General features: G+C 46.7%; 1 protein-coding gene across 2 annotated transcripts; it reads left to right on the plus strand.

Annotated features, from left to right (window-relative positions):
* Positions 1-804: 804 nt before the first annotated feature.
* On the plus strand, positions 805-18,991 carry ELOA (elongin A). 2 transcript variants are annotated; one of them, XM_079138150.1, is made up of 11 exons: positions 805-1,042; positions 6,754-6,810; positions 7,977-8,083; positions 9,519-10,713; positions 11,056-11,170; positions 12,248-12,403; positions 12,503-12,600; positions 14,072-14,252; positions 14,441-14,552; positions 15,014-15,186; positions 16,685-18,991. In XM_079138150.1, the coding sequence occupies exons 1-11, from the start codon at positions 968-970 to the stop codon at positions 16,744-16,746; spliced, it is 2,331 nt and encodes a 776-aa protein (XP_078994276.1). In that variant the 5' UTR covers positions 805-967; the 3' UTR covers positions 16,747-18,991. The 2 variants fall into 2 exon arrangements, with proteins under 2 accessions (XP_078994276.1, XP_078994277.1); XM_079138151.1 differs by lacking the exon at positions 805-1,042 and adding an exon at positions 4,831-6,348.
* Positions 18,992-20,138: the final 1,147 nt, after the last annotated feature.

Consider the following 20,138-nt stretch of genomic DNA (forward strand, 5'->3'; position numbering starts at 1 on the left):
ACCAACTGAGCTATATCCCCAGCCCAATCTGACCTAATCAAACGAGATTTAATTGATGCTGGTATTTTATGTTAGTTTCAACTGTTTAGTTCTTTTGAGTAGTAATAAAATTACTTTCACCAAGTAATAGAATTTAGTACTTCTTGGATGAGGGTTGGTGTGAGGGAGGGAGGTGTCTTGGGCTATTCTGATTCAGGATCTACTGCTGATGGGTGGGGTCATAAGAGGAAACAGCCATGCATTCATTCATTCAAGAAGTATTTATTTGCTGCCTTTCAGACACTGTTGAGGGAAGGGGGACAGGCCATTATTGCCTGAAGGAGCTAAGATGTTTTGACTGGACAGATCCCTCTGGCCCTCAATTCCTTGACCTCTTCAGAGGTGTGGACTCACGGTGGACCTACACTTTTTAAAATCAAATTCCGTTTTCATTAACTTTTATGTGAACACTTGCAAGTTGTTTCCATCTTCCTGGGCCTCCGTTTCCTCATCTGTAAAACGGGGATAACTCGTTTCCATGAGTTATAAGGAGGCTGAAGTCAAGGTACTGGCATGGCGTGCTTAACCCGGGTGGTCGCCGCGGTTACACCCCGGATTCCCAGCGCCGGGCAGCGACCCGGCCCCCCGCCAGGCTGGTGAGGGTGCGGCTCGCGGCCCACTCCTTTTGGACGATAGTCTGGGGCGCTCTCTGGGGCTTGGGCTCGGCTCCCCCAGGAGCAGACGCGCGAGGTCGGCGGCCGCGGCGCGGGCGGGGGTCGGGGCCCGGGCTGGGGGCGGGGCCCGGGCGGGGGGCGGGGCCTGCGGCCGGCCAGCCCCGCGCCCCGCGCCCCGCGCCCCCTCCCCCGGCCGAGGCCCGGAAGGGGCCAGTCGCGCTTCCGTCTCCGCCGGGGCTGCACGGAGGGCGGAGCTCGGCCCGAGGACGCAACGCGAACCCAGTTCCGGCGAGGAGGCCGCGCCAGTGACAGCGATGGCGGCGGAGTCGGCGCTCCAAGTTGTGGAGAAGCTGCAGGCGCGCCTGGCCGCGAACCCGGACCCCAAGAAGGTGAGCGGCGGGCTGCGCGGAGCGGGCGGGCGTTGGGCGCGGCGCGGGCCCGTAACGGTCGCGGGCCGGGCGCGGCCGATTCCCCACCGGCCGGCGCCGCGGGGCTCGGACCCGGAGCCAGGCCCGCGGGCTGCAGCGCCGGGCGCGCGGTGGCCCCGCAGGTCGGGCCTCGGCCGGCCGCCCTGCGCTCTCCGGGCCGGGCGCCGCGTGCCCCGCGGACTCCGAGCCGCTCCCCGGTCCCGGGCCAGCTGTTTCCTGCCGGGGGCGCTGGCGGCGGAGTCGAGCGCCCGCACCGCGAGCCCGCTCTGCCCTCCGCGTGTCCGGGGGCCCGAGGAGGCGCGGGCGGGACGCGGCGGGGCGAGGCTCGGTGTGCGGTCCGGTCCTCTGCGGGACGTTTGGTAGCAGAGCACGGACCTTCTGCCTCTCCGTGAGTCCCTTTCAGAGCCACCGAATAAAGCCTCCTGTCACCTAGCTGTACTCCAGAAACTTAGGTCGTAATTGAAGGGGGTGCGGCTGCAAGTTGTGGTTAGCTACCCTCTGGCCTTACGGAAAGGTAAGAGCCACCGCTTCTCACTGCTGCAGAGGTGGGCATCCATTTTTAATTGTACTTAACCAGTTTGGTTGCTTCTTTTAGACACTTAAGTTAAATCCATCCTTCTCCCTTCTTGACTTTGTTACTCAGCGTCTCGGATGTCTCCAGGAGTGTCTGGTGGGTGTTAGAATTGTTTTCATTGAAATACATTGTTGAGCCGGGTGCGGCGGCGCACGTCTGTAATTCCAGTGACTCGGGAGGCTGAGGAGGAAGGATCGTAAGTTCGAGGCCAGCCTCAGCAACTTAGCAAGATCCTGTCTCAAAAAAAATACATACATACATACATACAAAAGGGCCGGCTGGGGAAGTAGTTCGGTAGTAAAACGCCCTGAATTAAATCCCCAGTTCCAAAAGTAAAATAAAACAAATCGTTTCACCTTCTCTGCTAGCCTTCTAGCCAAGAAGTGTCTCTAAGCCCAGTCCTGGTGGAAGAGGAAATAAAGGAGGGAGGTAGTGAAGATAAAATGCCGCCGAAATTCGGGTTCTGATCCATTTGCCAGCTATGGACATCGGGGGAGTTCTTCACTGAGCCTGTTCTCTCCCCCGTTTTCTTAGAATTAAACTAAAAGACTCAAGTAGCAGCTGGAGGAAAATGCTCAGTAGGTGTTAATCGTGTTTTTCAGGATTTTTCTTGCAGGGCCCCTTTCCCTTTCCCTGTCCTGAGGAGCTTTTCCCTCTTCACACAGCCTCTCACCATCAGGCCATTCTTTAACTCTCCTCAGTCATAGCCAGCTCAGAGGTTACAAAGCTATGAAAACCTAAATGTTTTCAGTTGTATTGTGTTTTATTTTGTATTTGTGCTTTAGTACCTAGCAGCCGGGCATTTTTACAAGTTTTGTGTTAGAATAACCTTTTGCAGATATCTAATAAATGGTCATTATTTCTGAGTACTAGTTCGTTTTCCTGAAAACTGTAAGATTTGGACTGACTTTTTTAAAACTTTAAGGCTATATTATGTAAGTCCCCCCATCCCCTGCCTTTGGTATTTATTTATTTTGGTACCCGGGATTGAACCTATGAGTGCTTAACCACTGAGCAGCATTTTCAGCCCTTTTTATTTTTTATTTGGAGATAGGGTCTCATTAATTGCTTAGGACCTCACTGAGTTGCTGAGGCTGGCTTTGAATTTGTGATTCTCCTGCCTCGGCCTTCTGAGCCACTGGGATTACAGGCATGTGCCATCACGCCTGGCTCATCTTTATTTTTATCAGATTTTAAAAATTCTCTATGTATTGTGGTCATTTTTCCACAGGAATTTAAATTTGGAATAAGCTTTTCTGTATCAAGTAGGTTTACTTGAACTATTTGTGTTTCTTGCTTGTTTGTTTTGAAGCACCCTTGGGCTTTCCTTTCCTAGAAACAAAAATCACACTTGGCTTGAGGGGTGTAACTCGGTAGTAGAGCACTTACACACCGTGTGTGAGGCTGTTGGTTCTGTCCTCGACCCTGGGGAAAAAAATGAACAAACAAAAAAAAGCCACCCTGAAATTTTGGCTTTATGTTGTGAAGTGAGCTTTCTGATGATGAGAAATGCTGGAAGATCGTTTTTGCAAAGGGCATTTGCAAAGTTGGCATTCAGAAATGAGCTAACTGCAGGGAGAAAATTGCAAGCTGGCACACTGGGCTTCTTCTTCTCAACCCTCTGTTAACCCAACAAGCTCCCACAGGTTGGTCTTGAAATTTCAGGATGACTATAGAGCAATATTGGACTCGCAATTACATCTTGCTTTCAAGCCATTATTAGCCAAAGGGTGGATTCCACACCTGTGCTCATGAATCTTCTGGTACTAAGCATTGGTGTTAAGTGTAACTTTTCATTTTAAGTTCATCTATGATCTAGGCTTACTTGAGAGAGGCGGTATCAGGCAGACCAGGGACACTTGGTTTCTCTTTCTACTATTGAATTGGAAATTATTTCCATGAACGATAAAGTTACTGGTCCTGTATTACCAGGAACACAGATTGATAGCAGGTGGGGAACTAGGGGGTCAGCTTTGAGACATTTTTCTGCTTTTGGGGTTGAAGCAGTGTGCAGGGGACAGCTGAGATTCCTAAGCATGCACTGTGCAAATGTTTGATAATTTTTAATTGTCTGTTATCAGTTCTTGCAGGCTATACAGACCATACCTTGTTTTAACAACAGCAAGTTTCCACCTCCCTGAGGCTACGCAGAATGCTTTTGTCTTGTTATTTCTTCATTTTTTTTCTTGGAATTTACTGAGAATAGTGAGGTTGTGCAGTTCTTACTTTTACAATGGGCTAGATAAGTTTTTAAATCGTGAGGGTTTCAGTATTGTGTGCTTTAGTCACTCCTAACCCAAAGTGAGGCAGAAATGGAGCATTTGCTTTTCCAGTTAGAGCTAGGCTTTGAGATAACACACCCTCAGTGACTTCCGGCCCCATCCTTCTATGTTGGCTTTTTAGAGGTCCTGGGACTCTGCCCCGTTGGTGACCTCCTTTACCGGGTGAACTCTAAACTGCCAAGCAGCATAGTATTGAGGAGGAACAAAGCTCTTCTGCCTCGTTTCAAGTATGCTAAGAGGTGGGCATAGGAGTTACGACTGTGCCATCACACTGTTCACTAAGCACAGTGTTAATCATGTTGGATGCTTCTCAGCTTGTTAGGCAAGCTAATGAGCCTCGCTGGTCTCAGTTTCAATATCTGTAAAATAGGGAGAATAATATCCACTTTACAGTGAAAATCAAATGAGGTAATTTGTGGAAGAACTTAGCATAGTCACTGACGAACAGTGGATGATATGTAAGTGTTCCCCACCTACCCCTTCTGGACACTTTAAAACAGGGAGAACTGCCTGTTTTAACCTTTTCAGTGATTCTAAATATACCTTTAAGAAAAGGAGTTAGGCCAAGTACAGTGATGCAGACCTGTAATCACTGACTCAGGAGACTGTTACAGGAGGTTTGTAAGTTTGAGACCAGCCTCAGCAATTTAGCAAGGCCCTAAGCAACTTATCGAGACCCTATCTCAAAATAAAAAGGACTGGGGCAACTTGGGAGGCTGAGGCAGGAGGATCATGAGTTCAAAGCCAATGTCAGCAAGTTAGTGAGACCCTAAGCAAGTTAGTGAGACCTGTCTCTAAATAAAATATTAAGAAGGACTGGGGATGTGACTCAGTGTTTAAGTACCTGTGGGTTCAATCCCTGGTTACCCCCCCCCCAAAAAAAAAAAAGTGTAGGGGGAGGCTGGGGATAAGACTCAGTGGTAAAGCACCTCTGGGTTCAATCCTCAGTACCTTTCTGTCAAAAAAAGAAAAGAAAATGAATTGGCACTGGGCACAGTGATGTACATGTGTAATACCAGTGACTCAGAAGGTTGAGACAGGAGAATTGCAAGTTTGAGACCAGCCTTGGCAACTTAGGGATGCCCTGTCAAAATAAAAATTTAAAAAGGCTAGGGGGTTTAGCTCAGTGACGGGGTATGCCAGAGTTTAATCCCTAGTACCACCACCACAAAACTAAATAAATAAAGTAAAAAAGGATTTGGCAATAATCTTTGTATTCTTAGCTTGGGTGTCAAGAAATTCACAGTAGAACTTTTTCTGAGTTGGATGGTAGTGGAAGTGGAATTTGAAGTGGAGGATAATTTTTACTCAACTATTTCATGCTCCCTAGATACACGACTGGGCCTCCTATTTGTTCCCAAACAGGATTATCACCTGTGATCCAACTGCTCTACCTAGTGACCATGTTAAGTAATTGTGGAAGTAGAATGACCAGAAAAACATACTTGTTACCCCGCCTGTTAGCAACATGGCTTACTCGGCATAGCCTGGGCTGCACCTGAAGAAAGAACATACCTTGTTATCTAATATATGTAAAGGTAGCACTGTTTTGAACTGCTTGTACTTTGCAGCATTCCTTGTATGGTAAGTTGTTTATGTGTACACAAATGTTTCCAGATTGGCTTAGCCAATCATGATTGTTTTTTAATTTTTTTTTAAGTTGTAGACACAATACCTTTATTTTATTTATTTATATGTACTGCTGAGGATCCAACCCAGTGCCTCACACTTGCTAGGCAAGTGTTTTACCACTGAGTCACAACCCTAGCCCCAGTCATGATTTTTGATAGAAATAGAGCAAGTAGGAATTGGCTGAGCAATACCTGGTTAAGAACCAAGGGTAGAGCATTTAAAGAGCTGTCAGCTGATTAATGAGATGATTAATAATGAGCATGTTTTAAACTTCTGTAGTGTTGAAGACACTGACTGAATGTTGCACATGGTTTGTGTCAGTTGAATCCAGAGACAGGATCCATTTCTTGTTCTACAAATGAAGTAACCGAGGTTCAGAAATTACTGACTTGCACAAGATCACCTGGCAAAGAGGTGACATTCAAACTGAATCCTGTCTCTGACTCCAGAACTCTCTCTTAATAGCTCTGCCTACCAATTTTGACCTAGTTTTAGGGACTTTAGAAAGGAAATGTGACCAAATCCAGATCTTTGCTCATCTACCCTGGCATTTTGTGTTCATCATTGACAGTAATGCTCCTATTCTTGTAGCTCATAATTGCTCTTGGCTTCTGCCCACTTCTGGTCAGCACTGTAGTCCTTCTGAAAACTCTTCTCTTTTCTTGTAGAGGCCCCTTCTTGCTTTCTAATGTGCCAGGTCCATGAGTGATTTCCCTGACGTTGGCACCTTCTCTGTCAGAATTGAGGCAGAATGACACCTGTTGGTGACTTATCAGTCAGTAGGTTTTGATTATCTTCTGTCTTACTTTCCTTTGGTATAGAATAGCAGTTGAAAGCACAGAATCTAAAGCCACAGATCAGACTGAATCCTGCCTTGCTTACACCTGGGGCAAGTAGCATAACTTTTCTTTTTATTTACTTATTAATTTTTTGTGGTACTGGGGATGAACTTGGGTTTTTTACATGTCAGGCAAGTGCTCTACCACTGAGCTGCACCCCCAGTCTATATCATAACTTTTCTGAGCCTCTTCTCACACTTGTAACACAGATAATAACCATGCCTATTTTACTGTAAAGTATGTAGCACTGAGTAAGCATTTAACCATCAGATGTTTCTATTTGTTCCAGTGAATAAGATTATGACTACAGAAATTAACCATTTGCTTTATCCATTCACTCTGCAGCTATTGAAATATATGAAGAAACTCTCCACCTTGCCTATTACAGTAGATATTCTTGCGGTAAGAATTGTGAATCTTTTTGTTTTTTCTTTCTTTCTTTTTTTTTTTTTTTTTTTTTTTTTGTGCTGGGATCAAACTCAGAGCCTCACATGTGCCAGGCAAGCACTCTACCACTGAGCTACATCACCAGTCTCAACTTTGTTATGTAACTATATCCCATCCCCTTCCCACTGGAGAGAGTGCAGAGGAAGATTTAGAGGATGGGCTTTGAAAATAAAAGAAACCAGACACAAAAGGCTATATACTGTATGATTCTGTTCATGTGAAATGTCAGAATAGGCCAATCCATAGAAAGTAGATGAGTGCTTACCAGGGGCTGGGGGAATTGGGAGGAACAGGGCTTCTTTTCAGGGTAATGGAAATGTTCTAGAATTAGATAGTGCTAATGGTTGCATAATATTAGGAGTGTTCTGGAAAACACTGAATTATATACTTTAAAATGGTGAAATCTATGTGTTCCCCCCAGTGCTGAAGAAGGAATCCAGAGTGTTGCTCATGCTGGGTGAGTACTCTACTATTGAGCTACACTCCCAGCCCTATTATGTGATTTGTATATCAAAATTAAAATGAACGAAAAGAAATTTGGCTTTGGCATCTACTGGTCCTGGATTCAGATCCAAGTTCTGTGACTTTATGCTGTGCCTCTGTAAAATAAAGCTGCTTCCTGCCTCAGGGTGATAGCTGGACAGGTGTGGTGGCACATGACTGAGATCTCAGCAACTCTAGAAGTTAAGGTAGGAGGATCACAAGTTCTAGGCTGGCCTATGCAACTTGGCAAGACCCTGTCTCAAACAAAAAGGGCTGAGGATGTAGTTCAGTGGTAAAGCTCCCTGGATTCAATCCCTAGTATTAGAGGGCAAAGTTACTGTAAAGATTGCTTCACATACTGTTAGCTCAGAGTCTTAACACCTGCTATAATCATTCTTGTTAAAGTTATAGAAGGGTTTTAAGGAAATGTTTCTCCGAATTTGTATGCTCTGTTACCTTGTGACATCAAGAAATGTGAACATAGGCAACAAAGTAATTTAGTATTGAGACTTGCCAGGGTATGCTTTAGGGAGGAAAAATTGCTTGTTGAGTTTCTGAAAGCAGGAGGCTTTATTTCTTTAGGAAAAATGTGAGCTTAGTTCCCTAACCCTCTGTCAATCATTTTGTTAAATTTGTAGGAGACTGGGGTCGGGAAAACAGTAAATAGCTTTCGAAAACATGAGCAAGTTGGAAGCTTTGCCAGGGACCTAGTGGCCCAGTGGAAGAAGCTGGTTCCTGTGGAACGGTGAGAACATTTCTCTTTAAGTTTATTCAAATTCATGGTATTCATTTTTATTTCTTTTCTGTCTTCTTATTTAAAATACATGTTTTGGCCAGCCATGGTGGTGTGTGCCTGTAATCCTAGCTATTCAGGAGGCTGAGGCAGGAGGATTACAAATTCTAGGCCAGCCTCAGCAACTTACTGAGACTCATAAGTAATAAAGGGGGCTGGGATGTAGCTCATTGTTAAAGTACTCCTGGGTTCAACCCCCAGTACCATAAGCAAATAGATACCCATTTTGCCTCAATTATAAAAATAATACATGATCATTGTAGACGCTTAGAAAGTATTTAAAAATAGAGATAAGAATCAGAATTATAATTGTTAAAGATAAGCATTAACATTTCGGTATGTTTCTTTCTAAACTTTTTTACTGTTGTTCTGAAGCTTGAATCCAAGGCATTGTGCGTGCTAAGCACATGTTCTACTGCTGAGCTACATCCCTTGTCCTTATTATTATTATTATTTTTAAAATTTTTTACAGACTACATTTTGATTCATTGTACACAAATGGGGTACATCATTTCGTTACCATGGTTGTACACAGTGTAGATTCATACACCATTTGTGTAATCATACATGTACATAGAGTAATGATGTCGGTCTCATTCCACCATTTTTCATACCCCCTCCCTCTCATTTCCCTCTACATAATACAAAGTTGCTCCATTCTTCTCTCACTCCCCACCCCCCCACCCCCATTATATTATCATTCTCCACTTATCAGGGAAAACATTTGACCTTTGGTTTTGGGATTGGCTTATTTCACTTAGCATGATGTTCTCCAATTCCATCCATTTATTTGCAAATGCCATAATATTATTCTTTATGGCTGAATAATATTCCATTGTGTGTATATACCACAGTTTCTTTATCCATTCATCTGTTGAAGGGCATCTAGGTGATTCCACAATCTAGCTATTGTGAACTGAGCTGCTATAAACGTTGATGTGGTCTTATTATTTTTTGATAAAGGGCCTCACTAAATTGCTGAAGCTGGCCTTGAACTTATGCCCTTCCTGCCTCAGCTTCCCCAGTCTTTGGGATTATAGGTGTGCATCACCACTCCTGGCTAACCTCTTCTTAAAAGGCATTTTTAGCCTCCTTTTTATGTAACAGGTTAAAAACTGTCCCCATGTTGAAAATAATCTTTAAGCATTTTCATGTCTACCAGATATTTGATCTTTCCTGTGTTCTTGTCAATCCCCTTTATTGAATACTTGGGGTTTCCCAGTGTTTGAACTTGGTTGAGGATTTTCACACGTACCCCCATGTCTTCTTCCTGTGACCATGTTGTTTCTGTGCATCTTCTTCATCTCTTGTGAGTTCAGGGCCTGTGACTTTGTTGTCTGAACAAGGATTACACTGAGATTTATATCTGCTTTTTCTTTTATTTTAGAAACAATGAGGCTGATGACCAGGACTTTGAGAAAAGCAATTCCCGAAAGCGCCCTCGGGATGCCCTTCAGCGGGAGGAGGAGATGGAAGGGGACTACCAAGAAAACTGGAAGGCCTCAGGCAGCCGCTCGTACAGTCCCGACCACAGGCAGAAGAAACACAGAAAACTCTCAGAGTGTGAGCGACCTCACAAAGTGTCTCACAGCCACGAGAGGAGAGATGAGAGGAAGAGGTGTCACAGGGCGTCACCTACGTACTCTTCAGACCCTGAATCTTCTGACTATGGCCACGTCCAGTCCCCCCCATCCTGTGCGAGTCCTCATCAGATGTACACAGACCATTACAGGTCACCAGAGGAGGACCATGAGTCCATCGTTCCACACCAGAAGCCTGGAAAAGGCCACAGTAATGCCTTACAGGACAGACTGGGAGTTAGTCAGGAAGGACACCTGGGTGGATCCCAGGGAAAAGGGATCGCGAACCAAAACAAGGAACATAGATCTTGCCACAAGGAAAAACGCCCCGTAGATGCCAAGAGTGATGACAAGGCCTCTGCTGTGGGCAGAGAGAAGCCACACAAGTCCCTCTCAAAAGAGGAGACCCGAAGGCCACTTCTAGGGGACAGTGCCAAGGAGAGACCACCTTCTAGTACTGCCAAGAAAGAGAAGGAAAGAGAAGGCAGCAGCCTCAAAAGGAAGTCTTCACCCTCCTCAGAGGTCGCTTCAGACAACCACCTTAAAAAGCCAAAGCACAAGGACTCTGCAAAAACCAAATCAGACAGAAGCAAGCAAAGTGTGGACAGCTCAGACACGGGGAAAGGGGTGGGAGGCCTGTTGCCCAGAACGAAAGAGAAGGTTTCCAACAACCTAAAGGCCCAAGAGGGGAAAGCAAAGACCTCTCATTTGGATCGGAAGTCACTGGGCTCACTCCCTAAGGTGGAGGAGGCAGATGCGGAGGATGAGTTTGAGCAGCCCACCATGTCGTTTGAATCGTACCTCAGCTATGACCAGCCCCGGAAGAAAAAGAAGAAGGTCGTGAAAACTCCAGGCACAGTACTTGGAGACAAAGGACTTAAAAAAAGTGATTCTAAGAGCACTAGTAAAAACCTGGACTCAGTTCAGAAATTACCCAAGGCGAATGAGAGCAGGTCAGAGAAGCTGCAGCTGGCTGGAGGCGACTCGGCCAGGCTGAGAAAGGTAAGCCTCGGTGCCGCAGTGGCTGCGGGTTCTGGATGCTCGGCCCCGCAGGGTGCGTAGGGCCCAGGTGCCACTGCTCTCCTTGGCTTGTTTGCAGGTGGCCTCTTGCATTTCTGTCTGCACAGATTTCCTCTGGGCCTCATTTGCTGTCAGGATGGCTAATTCCCAAGAAAAGACTGGAGGTGTCCCAGTGTGATGGGCCCCTCTGTATGCACTTCCTGCTTCGGTGGTGGTGTTCATGCCTGTACGCCTCCCTTCAGCCCAACCTCCTGGGAATTGACTGTGGAAATGAAAGATGTGCTCGCAGAAAGGGGCCCTCCATTCACTGTTTCTCTCCTGCAGGTCTCCACCGATGCACTGCCAGTATTGCCAGACCTCCCCTTACCCACCATCCAGGCCAATTACCGTCCACTTCCTTCCCTTGAGTTGATGCCCTCCTTCCAGCCAAAGCGAAAAGGTAATTTTTAATATCTTTTTTTTAATTGGGAAAAAGATGTAAAAATGCATTCATGATCTGTCACCATAAGACTTGTCATAACATCAGATTTTGAGTACATTTCCTAAGAATGTACTCTGGAGTTTGATGGCTTGGGTTGAATCCCAACACTGGTTTCTCTAAGTAGGATGATCTTGGGTAATATCTTAATTTCTTTGGAACTCGTTTTTACATTCTGTAAGTAGAAGTAATAATGGTAGGGTTGTTAAGTGAATTTGAAAACGGTAATGCCACCAGATACAGTGGCATACACATGTAATCTCAGTGACTCAGGCAGGCGGATCACAGGTTCAAGGCCAGCTTCAGGAACTTGGCAAGACCCTGTTCCAGAACAAAAAATAAAAAGGAGCTAGGGATGTAGTTCAGTGGTAGAGCACCCCTGGGTTCAATCCCCAGTACGCCCCACACCCCAAAAGTGGTAATGCCAATTAAGCTTTTAGCTCCAGGGTTTTCACATACAAAGTTTTTGGTGAATCTTTGCTGCTGCTGTTACTAGCAGCCTTTTATTCTGTATATCATATATATGATTTTTAGCTTAAAAAAAAACAAATGTCTAGTTTTGGTAGCAAAAGAATAAGAAGCCACATTAAGTGTCCATTAGCAGGAGACTTAAAAGAAACAGATATATCATGGCCTATTCACACCATAGGCCACTGTAAAAACACAGAAAGTTTTTGTGTACCATCATGGAATGATTTCTTTCTTTCTTTTTTTTTCTTTTTCTTCTGGTGCTGGAGGAATGATTTCTAAAATGTGCTAAATGAAAGAAGGGATGGAGCTAGGCACAGTAGTGCATGCCTGCAGTCCCAGTGACTTGGGAGGCTGAGGCTGGAGGATCACAAGTTCAAGGCCAGCCTCAGCAACTTAAGAGGCTGTCTCAAAATATAAAGGACTGGGGATGTGGCTCAGTAGTAATGAGTCTCTGGAAGAATCCATAAGAATTGTCATTGGTTGTCCTTGAGAAAGGGAAGGGGAAGACTGAGGACCTGTGGCTTAGGACCTTTTGTGATTTCCATTCTGGTTTTTCTTGCCCTGTAGCATTCTCTTCACCCCAGGAAGAAGAAGAAGCTGGATTCACTGGACGCAGAATGAATTCCAAGATGCAGGTGTATTCCGGTTCCAAGTGTGCCTATCTCCCCAAAATGATGACCTTGTACCAGCAGTGCATCCGTGTACTTAAAAACAATATCGATTGTAAGTCACATGCTTCTCTTGAGCACAATGTTGCAGTGAGACCTTATCACTGGGTAGCTTGGCTGATATTCAACACTCTTACCTTTGATTTCTCTGCAGCCATCTTTGAAGTGGGAAGAGTCCCCTATTCTATTCTTGAACCCGTTTTGGAGAGGTGTACACCTGATCAGCTGTATCGCATAGAGGAATACAATCACGTTAGTATCCTTTTTGGGTGGGAAGAGAGTAGTTTTCTGGCTTGTCTCTCCAGAAATAGCTTTGTCTCTGTGGATCTGCCATGGCTGAGGGCAGACCAGTGGTTGGATCCCTGTCCTGGGTATGTTTGGTTTGCCTCTGGGCCTTTAAACAGGCATATTTCTTTTTCTTTATTTCTTTTTCTTTTCTTTTCTTTTCTTTTTTTTTTTTACAGACTGCGTTTTGATTCATTGTACAGAAATAGGGTACAGCTTTTCATTTCTATGGTTGTACACAATGTAGAGTCACACCATTCATGTAATCATACATATACATAGACATAGGGTAATACTGTCTGTTTCATTCTACTATCTTTCCTTCCCCCACTCTCTCCCGCCTTATTTTTCCTCTACACCATCCTAAGTTCCTTCATTCTTCTCCCCCACACCCTACCACCCTACCTCATTATGTATCATCATCCACTTATCAGAGAAAACATTTGACCTTTGGTTTTTTGGGCTTGACCCATTTCACTTAGCATGATATTTTTCAACTTCATTTATCAGCAAATGCCATAATTTTGCTATTCTTTATGACTGAGTAATATTCCATTGTGTATACATACCACAGTTTCTTTATCCATTCATCAATTGAAGGGCATCTAGGTTGGTTCCACAATCTGGCTATTGTGAATTGAGCTGCTTTGAACATTGATGTGGTTGCTTTACCGTTGTGTGCTGATTTTAAGTCCTTTGGGTATAAACTGAGGAGTGGGATAGCTGGGTCAAATAGTGGATCCAAGTTTTTTGAGGAATCTCTGTACTGCTTTCCAGAGTGGCTGCACCAATTTGCAACTCCACCAGCAATTAAGCAAGCATATTTCTGTTACCTGCTCCTACCATCTTAAGTGGACCTTTTGGGCTAGAATCAGGGTGGGATTCAAGGGGAGCAAGAAAAAACTTCTGGTGCCTCCCTTGAGCTTGCCTAGTCCTAAAGGGAGGATTCTGGCAGCAGAGCACCTGGGATCCCGGATGCCAGGTGCTTGGTGTTGACACTCAGGTGTGAGGGATGCATGAAAGAGCACAAATGGCAGAATTGTACTGTAATGCAGACCACTCATCTGATGGCAGAGTCTGTGTCTCGAGTTCTGAGAGCGCATAGCACGGCATCCCTCTTCAGTGGACCCCTTGCCATGAGAGTTCAGTGTTGGTTGAGGAAAGAAGCTGATTGAACTTCACCCAGCTCTACCCTTTACTCATTTCTTAAAGGAAAAGAACGATCTTAATTTTTGTGTTATCTTTTCTTACAACTAACTAGTACATCACACTTAACTTTTTTTTTAATTTAGTGATTCGGTTTTTTTCCTAGAATTGTGGTATTTTAATATAATACTATTATGCAATCCAAAAAATTGTGAGGAAACTGGTCACTGCTAAATGGAAAAGAGATACATAAGAATGCTTTTATATAAGTGATATCCTCACCTGAATGCAGGTATTAATTGAAGACACAGATCAATTATGGAAAGTTCATTGTCACCGAGACTTTAAAGAAGAAAGACCAGAAGAGTATGAGTCCTGGCGAGAGATGTACCTACGGCTTCAGGACGCCCGAGAGCAGCGGCTACGAGTGCTAACGAAGAACATCCAGTTTGCACACGCCAATAAGCCCAAAGGTAAGGGAAGGGGGAGCCTGCAAGAGCTGGCAGGTGGTGCTCTGGTCAGCAGCGAAGTCTGGGGGGCCTGGCTGGTGTAGGGCTGGCCCCTAGATGTCTCTTGTCTTTGCAGGTGGACAGGGTGGGCGTAAACAACAGCAGTGTCACTGCTCAGGAAGGCAGATATTAATCTCCATATTTCTCCATAGGCCGGCGAGCAAAGATGGCCTTTGTCAACTCTGTGGCCAAACCACCTCGTGATGTCCGACGGAGGCAAGAGAAGTTTGGAACTGGAGGAGCAGCTGTCCCTGAGAAAGTCAAGTAAGATCTCTGCTTGTGCTCCATCTTTACCTGCTCAGGGAGGAGAGCCCCGAGAGCTTTCCGCCCTCAGAGGGAGCTGCAGGGCTGGAAGTGACTCACTTTGCACCGAGAGTTCTGAGGAGGCCTTGGCGAGCACAGCCCTCGCCTCCTGAGCTCTGTGCTGGACTGCAGCGTGCACCGATGGCGGTTCCTGCTGCCCGGGGGCCTGGCCTGTGGGAAGCACTACCTTACACTTTCCCCCTTTCCCATTTAAACCAAAAAAGCGCCTGAACAGAAGGCAAGCTCAGATGTCCACTTGCTCTGTAGCTGCTATGGTGTCTCCGGGCAGTGCCAGCAACCAGGGTGCTGTGTCCCTGCTCACAGCCACAACACGTGTTGTCCCGTGGCAGGCAGCTTTAGTCTGCTTGTGCAGAGGCACGTGCTTCCTGCTCATGGCTGACCGGCTCTGTTCTGTGACGCAGGGTTAAGCCAGCCCCGTATACCACAGGAAGCGGCCACCTTCCTGCCAGCAGCAACAGCTTTAACCCCAGCTCTGAGGAGCCAGCCTACGACGGCCCCAGCACCAGCAGCGCCCACTTGGTGCCAGTGGTCAGTAGCACCGTCTCCTATGATCCTAGGAAGCCTGCTGTGAAGAGTAAGTGTCCTGGGTCCCTGCTTAGATGCTAAAAACTAGTTCTGGAAGCTCCTTGAATGTCACTGCCATGGTATTGAGTTTGTGTGCTGGAGGTAGCATCCCAGGATGCTAGACTAAAGGTCAGCCCCTCCTTTCCCCTGCGGTGTCCATAGGACACATGCATCGTTTTTTTTTTTTTTTTTTTTTTTTCTTTTTGAGTACTGGGATTGAAATCAGGGACACTGAGCCACATCCCCAACCCTATTTTGTATTTATTTGGAGAAAGGGTCTCACTGCGTTGCTTAGTGCTTTGCTTTTGCTGAGGCTGGCTTTGAACTTGCAATCCTCCTGCCTCAGTCTCCTGAGCTGCTGGATTACAGGTGTGAGCCACCACACCTGGCTGGGCATGTGCATCTTTTTAAAATTATCATAGTGTCAGGTGTGGGAGCGCATGCCTGTAACCCCAGGAGGCTGAGGCAGGAGGATTACGAATTCAAAGTCAGCCTCAGCAATTTAGTGAAGCCCTAAGAAACTCAGTGAGACCCTGTCTGTAAATAAAATATAAAAAAGGGCTAGGGATGTACCTCAGTGGTTAAGTGCCCCCAAGTTCAATCCTTGGTACCATAAAAAAAGAATGATTATAGTGAACATTCATTTTGACACTGCTTTCATCACCTACGTACATACCTGTTTCTCTTGGCAATAATACAGGGTTCATAATTATTAGTAGCGTAATGGTAAGTCCATCTTAGGTTTTATTTAAAAAAGTTTTTTTTGGTACTGGAGATTGAACTCATAGTCGCTTAACTACTTGAGCCACATCCCCAGCCCATTTGTTTTGAGACAGGGTCTTGCTAAGTCCTTAGGGCCTCCCTCAGTTGCTGAGGCGGGTGATCCTCCTGCCTCAGCCTCCCAAGTTGCTGGGATTACAGATGTAATCCTGTAATCTTACTGAGGTTTATAATTTACTGAGGTAATAATCATAGCTTGGAAATATTTTTAGAATCTGTCTGGTCTTTATTACCATAGGCTACCCTCAGTATCCTTGGGGGTCTACCTTGAGAAAGGCACTGCTGGTAGTCATTGCTGGGAGTGTGGCCCACGTGTCAGCCACACTCGGGTTAAGCGAGGAGGCGGGTGGCCTCCTGAAGTGGTGCTCGCACAGCTCACCTTAGACCTGTTGCTGCGCTGGACAGAGTGGAGGGTGGGTGGTGCTTCCTGGTTTGGATGTTTGTGAGGCAGAGTTGAACACGACATGGCCTTCAGAGTTGACAGGGATTGAGTTCAGGTATGCCACTCACCGCATACCCTTGGCACTGTGGTTAGGGACGGTGACGTAATGCACCTTCAAGGGCCTCAGCAAGTGTCTGCTATGTGCTGTGACTTTCAGGACAGCGTTGGCAAAGAGCTTCTCCTCTGTCCGCTTGTCTGCTGGTGCTCAGCAGCTTTGGCTGTCGGCCCCTGGGCTGTGACCTAAGCTGCTGCCCGTCTAAAACTGCTGCCTCGCTTCTCTTTACAGAAATTGCGCCCATGATGGCCAAGACGATTAAAGCTTTCAAGAACAGATTCTCCCGACGATAAACCAAGCACTTGCTTTGGAGACGGAATTTGGGGGGCAAAAATACAGGGACGATGGGGGCTGGGGGTGGGACTTCCAGAGGAGCCCAGAAGCTTGCTTTGTGGAGCCTCTTGGCCTCAGAATCCACACGGTCGCAGGTGCTGCCCTGCACACCCGCCTGTGCCCACAGCCCCGCGCCCGCCTGGAGTGCACTTCAGAACTCTGAAGACGATGTGAAGCCTCAGACTCACTGAGGATTTTAAGGTCAATTATACTTTTGTTGTTAATTAGCATCTTTGTAAACTATAAGACATAGTTTTAATTAATAAATATTGCCCCCAGATTGTATTTATATCACCCCCCAGGGTTTTTTGTTTTCGTTTTTGTCCTCTGCCACACTTAGCTTTTCCTTTTCCAGGTCCTTTGTTAAAGTTAGATGAAGGCATTCCCTGTCCCAGGTCAGCTCTGCCGAGCGCACTGTGGTCTAGAGGGAGCTGGGCTTCCCCAGAGCTGTGTGGTGCTCGCTGCACTGAGGGCCAGGAGGGAGGGCCCAGCATGTCACTGAGGGAGCCTTGTGGGGACAGCAGTGCTCGGGGCTCCTTCCCCCGAGATCTCCTCAGTGTTGCCCGGAGTCCTGTGCAGCTCGGCACCTTTCCCAGCCATTCGGTAGTGTTTATGAAGGGAGGCTGTTGGTGAAGTCCAGAGTCCTCACCTGTCCTCCTCGCGAGTCCTTTGTGTCGTTTTTGCTTTTCAGGCTCACCAGAGGACACAGAACCTTGGGAGAAGTTTGCACAGACTCTCAGCAATTTAACATTTCCAGTTTCTGATTCAAATTGTGGGTGGTTCTTTCCCGCTTCCTGCCTTCCTCTCCCCAGCAGCTTGGGGATGAAACCCAGACGTGCCGGGGCTCTTTTAGCCTCCAATACGACTTGGGAGTTTTAAAAGCCAGCACTTTAATCTTCTGTTCCCTGTGAATTGCTACTAGAAGCGAATGGTTTTCAAAGTTGTAATGCTCTGTTGGAAGTTGCTTCTGTTTTTCCTTTTTCTTTGAAAGTAAGATCATGTGACTACAAGAGCACAACAGTTTGCTGTGTCTGGGCGAGCTACCTCCCGGCTGTGTAGGCCACGCCTGGAGAGGGGCCACCTGGGGAGTGGGGAGCCTGGGGGCATCCATCATGTTTAGGAAGGGAGGCTTTGCCTGTCCCTCGAGGAGGGCAGAGTTGGCTCCTTGCTGACTGTTGAGGAACACAGCGAGTAGGAGCGGCTTGTTCTGACCCAGGTGGAGGTAGATGCTGTGAATTTTAAGATGTGCACATTCAAGAAACCTGAAGGCAAACGGCAGGAGAGGTGGCTAGTGTGGCAGGCCGCCTGCTGTGGCCTGGCCTCATCCCTCCCACAGGCTCTCTGAGAGCCCCCGTCGGGCTGCCTTCGGGGAGATTCCCGGGCAGTGCAGGAAATCTGCTCAGCAAAGGCCCTGCGTTCTCCGGTGTGCATTGCTGTGTTTGATCTGCTGTATTTCTGAATTGCATGAAGCATTCTCTAGCCCGGATCCCAAATCTAATATTAGAATCTTTTACCTGAAACCAAGTGCCAGGCACCTGTTCCCTAGATAACTTCCTCTTATGTGTGCACCACCTGAATCTGTCTCTTATTGGTCTCCGAGTCTTTGTCATTGAACCAGTTTTTCATGTCATATTTCAGTTGAGTATGAATTCCTCTCATTAGGAATCTTTGGGCAGGAAAGGACACACATTTGTTCATTCCAACGTCGTATCCACTTCTGACACATAAAGTTTCAGATGAACCTTGTTTGCATAGAGCCAGGTCTTCCTCCGTCCCCCTCTTAGTGTCTGCATCAGGGATGTGACTTGGTGAGAAGAGGACACACTGAATTTCTAGATGACCCCCTCACCCAGCTTAACTGAAATGGCTGCAGAGCAGACACAAAATGATGTTGAACCTTCAGTCTCATTTGTGAAAACGTGCAATTTTTTTCTGTTCTACACTACACATGAATCACCAGATTACAGATTCGTCCTTTGTGATCCCTGGTGTGATGAGCAGGGTCTCCGGGGCTTTTTCTTTCTTGGAGGTGGGCGGGGAAGGAGCAAGGCATAGTCCTGCTCTTTATTTGTATTTTGGTCCCAAAATGTAAATACAATTTTCTATGTTACTTTTTTGTGGTAACTACCAAGATGAATATTTTAATTAGATAAGTTATACGAAAAGGAAAATCCCATGTCTAAATAAAAAACAAAAAAAATTTCACCTACTGCGTTTTTGCTCTTGGTGTCAGGGAACAGAAGTCGAGACGTCTACTCCCTGTGCTGAGGCAGGGACCTTCACCCAGGGGCAGAGCTTCAGGGGACGGTGGGTTTCTGGTGGTAGCAGAGCAGGACCAGGGAGGGAATTTGAGGAGTGAGAAGCGCTTGCTGGGGACAGGCGCCAACCCTTGTTGCACTGGGAAGCTGCAGCTGAGCTGAGCTGCCCGGTTAGGACCTGCAACTGAGGCGGAACAGCAGCCGCGCTGCAGAGCTCTGGGTGGCAAAAAGGATTCCAAACCCAGTTCTCTTGACTGCAAGGTGTGTGCCAATCCAGCTTTTAGTCTTCCCTTGGCGTCTTCATGAGCTCCTGGAGAAGGTCACTGTGAGTCCGCTGTGGTCATCCCGGTTACTGGTGAGGCTGAGGCAGGAGGGTGCAAGCTCCTCAGCACCGACATCTCGTTTCAGAATAAGAATAGGAAAGGGCTGGGGTGTCTGGGAGAGCGGCGTGTGTTCAGTCCCAGCGCAGAGTGGGGGCACTCATGCAGAAGGGCCTGTCAGCAGACTCGGTGAGAGCCGAGGCCTCACGCCCTGCCTGCATCAGGCGGGTGGACCTTACACCAAAACTCCCATAGCAACACGGTTTCATAATCCCTCCTGTCCTAAAAAGGGCATTCTTGCATATGGTCCCAACTTGTTTTATCCCAGTTCTTCATTGATTCTGGTACTTGATGGCTACATGTTGAAGTTAATTATAGAACATGATATCTGATGGTTCGCCATCCCTGGATCTGTAAATTGGTCCTTTGCCCCTTACTCATCGATTGAACGTTGGCTCAGCCAGGACCTGTGTTAGACCCTGGGATACAGAGTGGCATGTAAACCTGGCACTGGAGCACAAGCCGGGAGAGCCCCTAGACCTTCCTGATTATGCACCTACTCAGTGCCAGACACCAGTCAGTCGTGTATACAGCCTCAAGTCCTATGCTGAAGTCCTAAGCCCAGTGTGACAGTACGGGAAGGTGGGGGCCTTTGGAGGTGATTAGGTCATCAGGGCAGAGGCTTCATGAACAGGATTCTTCCTATGAGAAAAGTGAGCTTTCGGTCACCTGCTGTGCCCCATGTGAGGCCACAAGAAGAGAGCCCTCAAGCGG

Source organism: Sciurus vulgaris (genome assembly GCF_902686455.1).
Source record: "Sciurus vulgaris genome assembly, chromosome: 1".
Taxonomy (NCBI): Eukaryota; Metazoa; Chordata; class Mammalia; order Rodentia; family Sciuridae; genus Sciurus; species Sciurus vulgaris.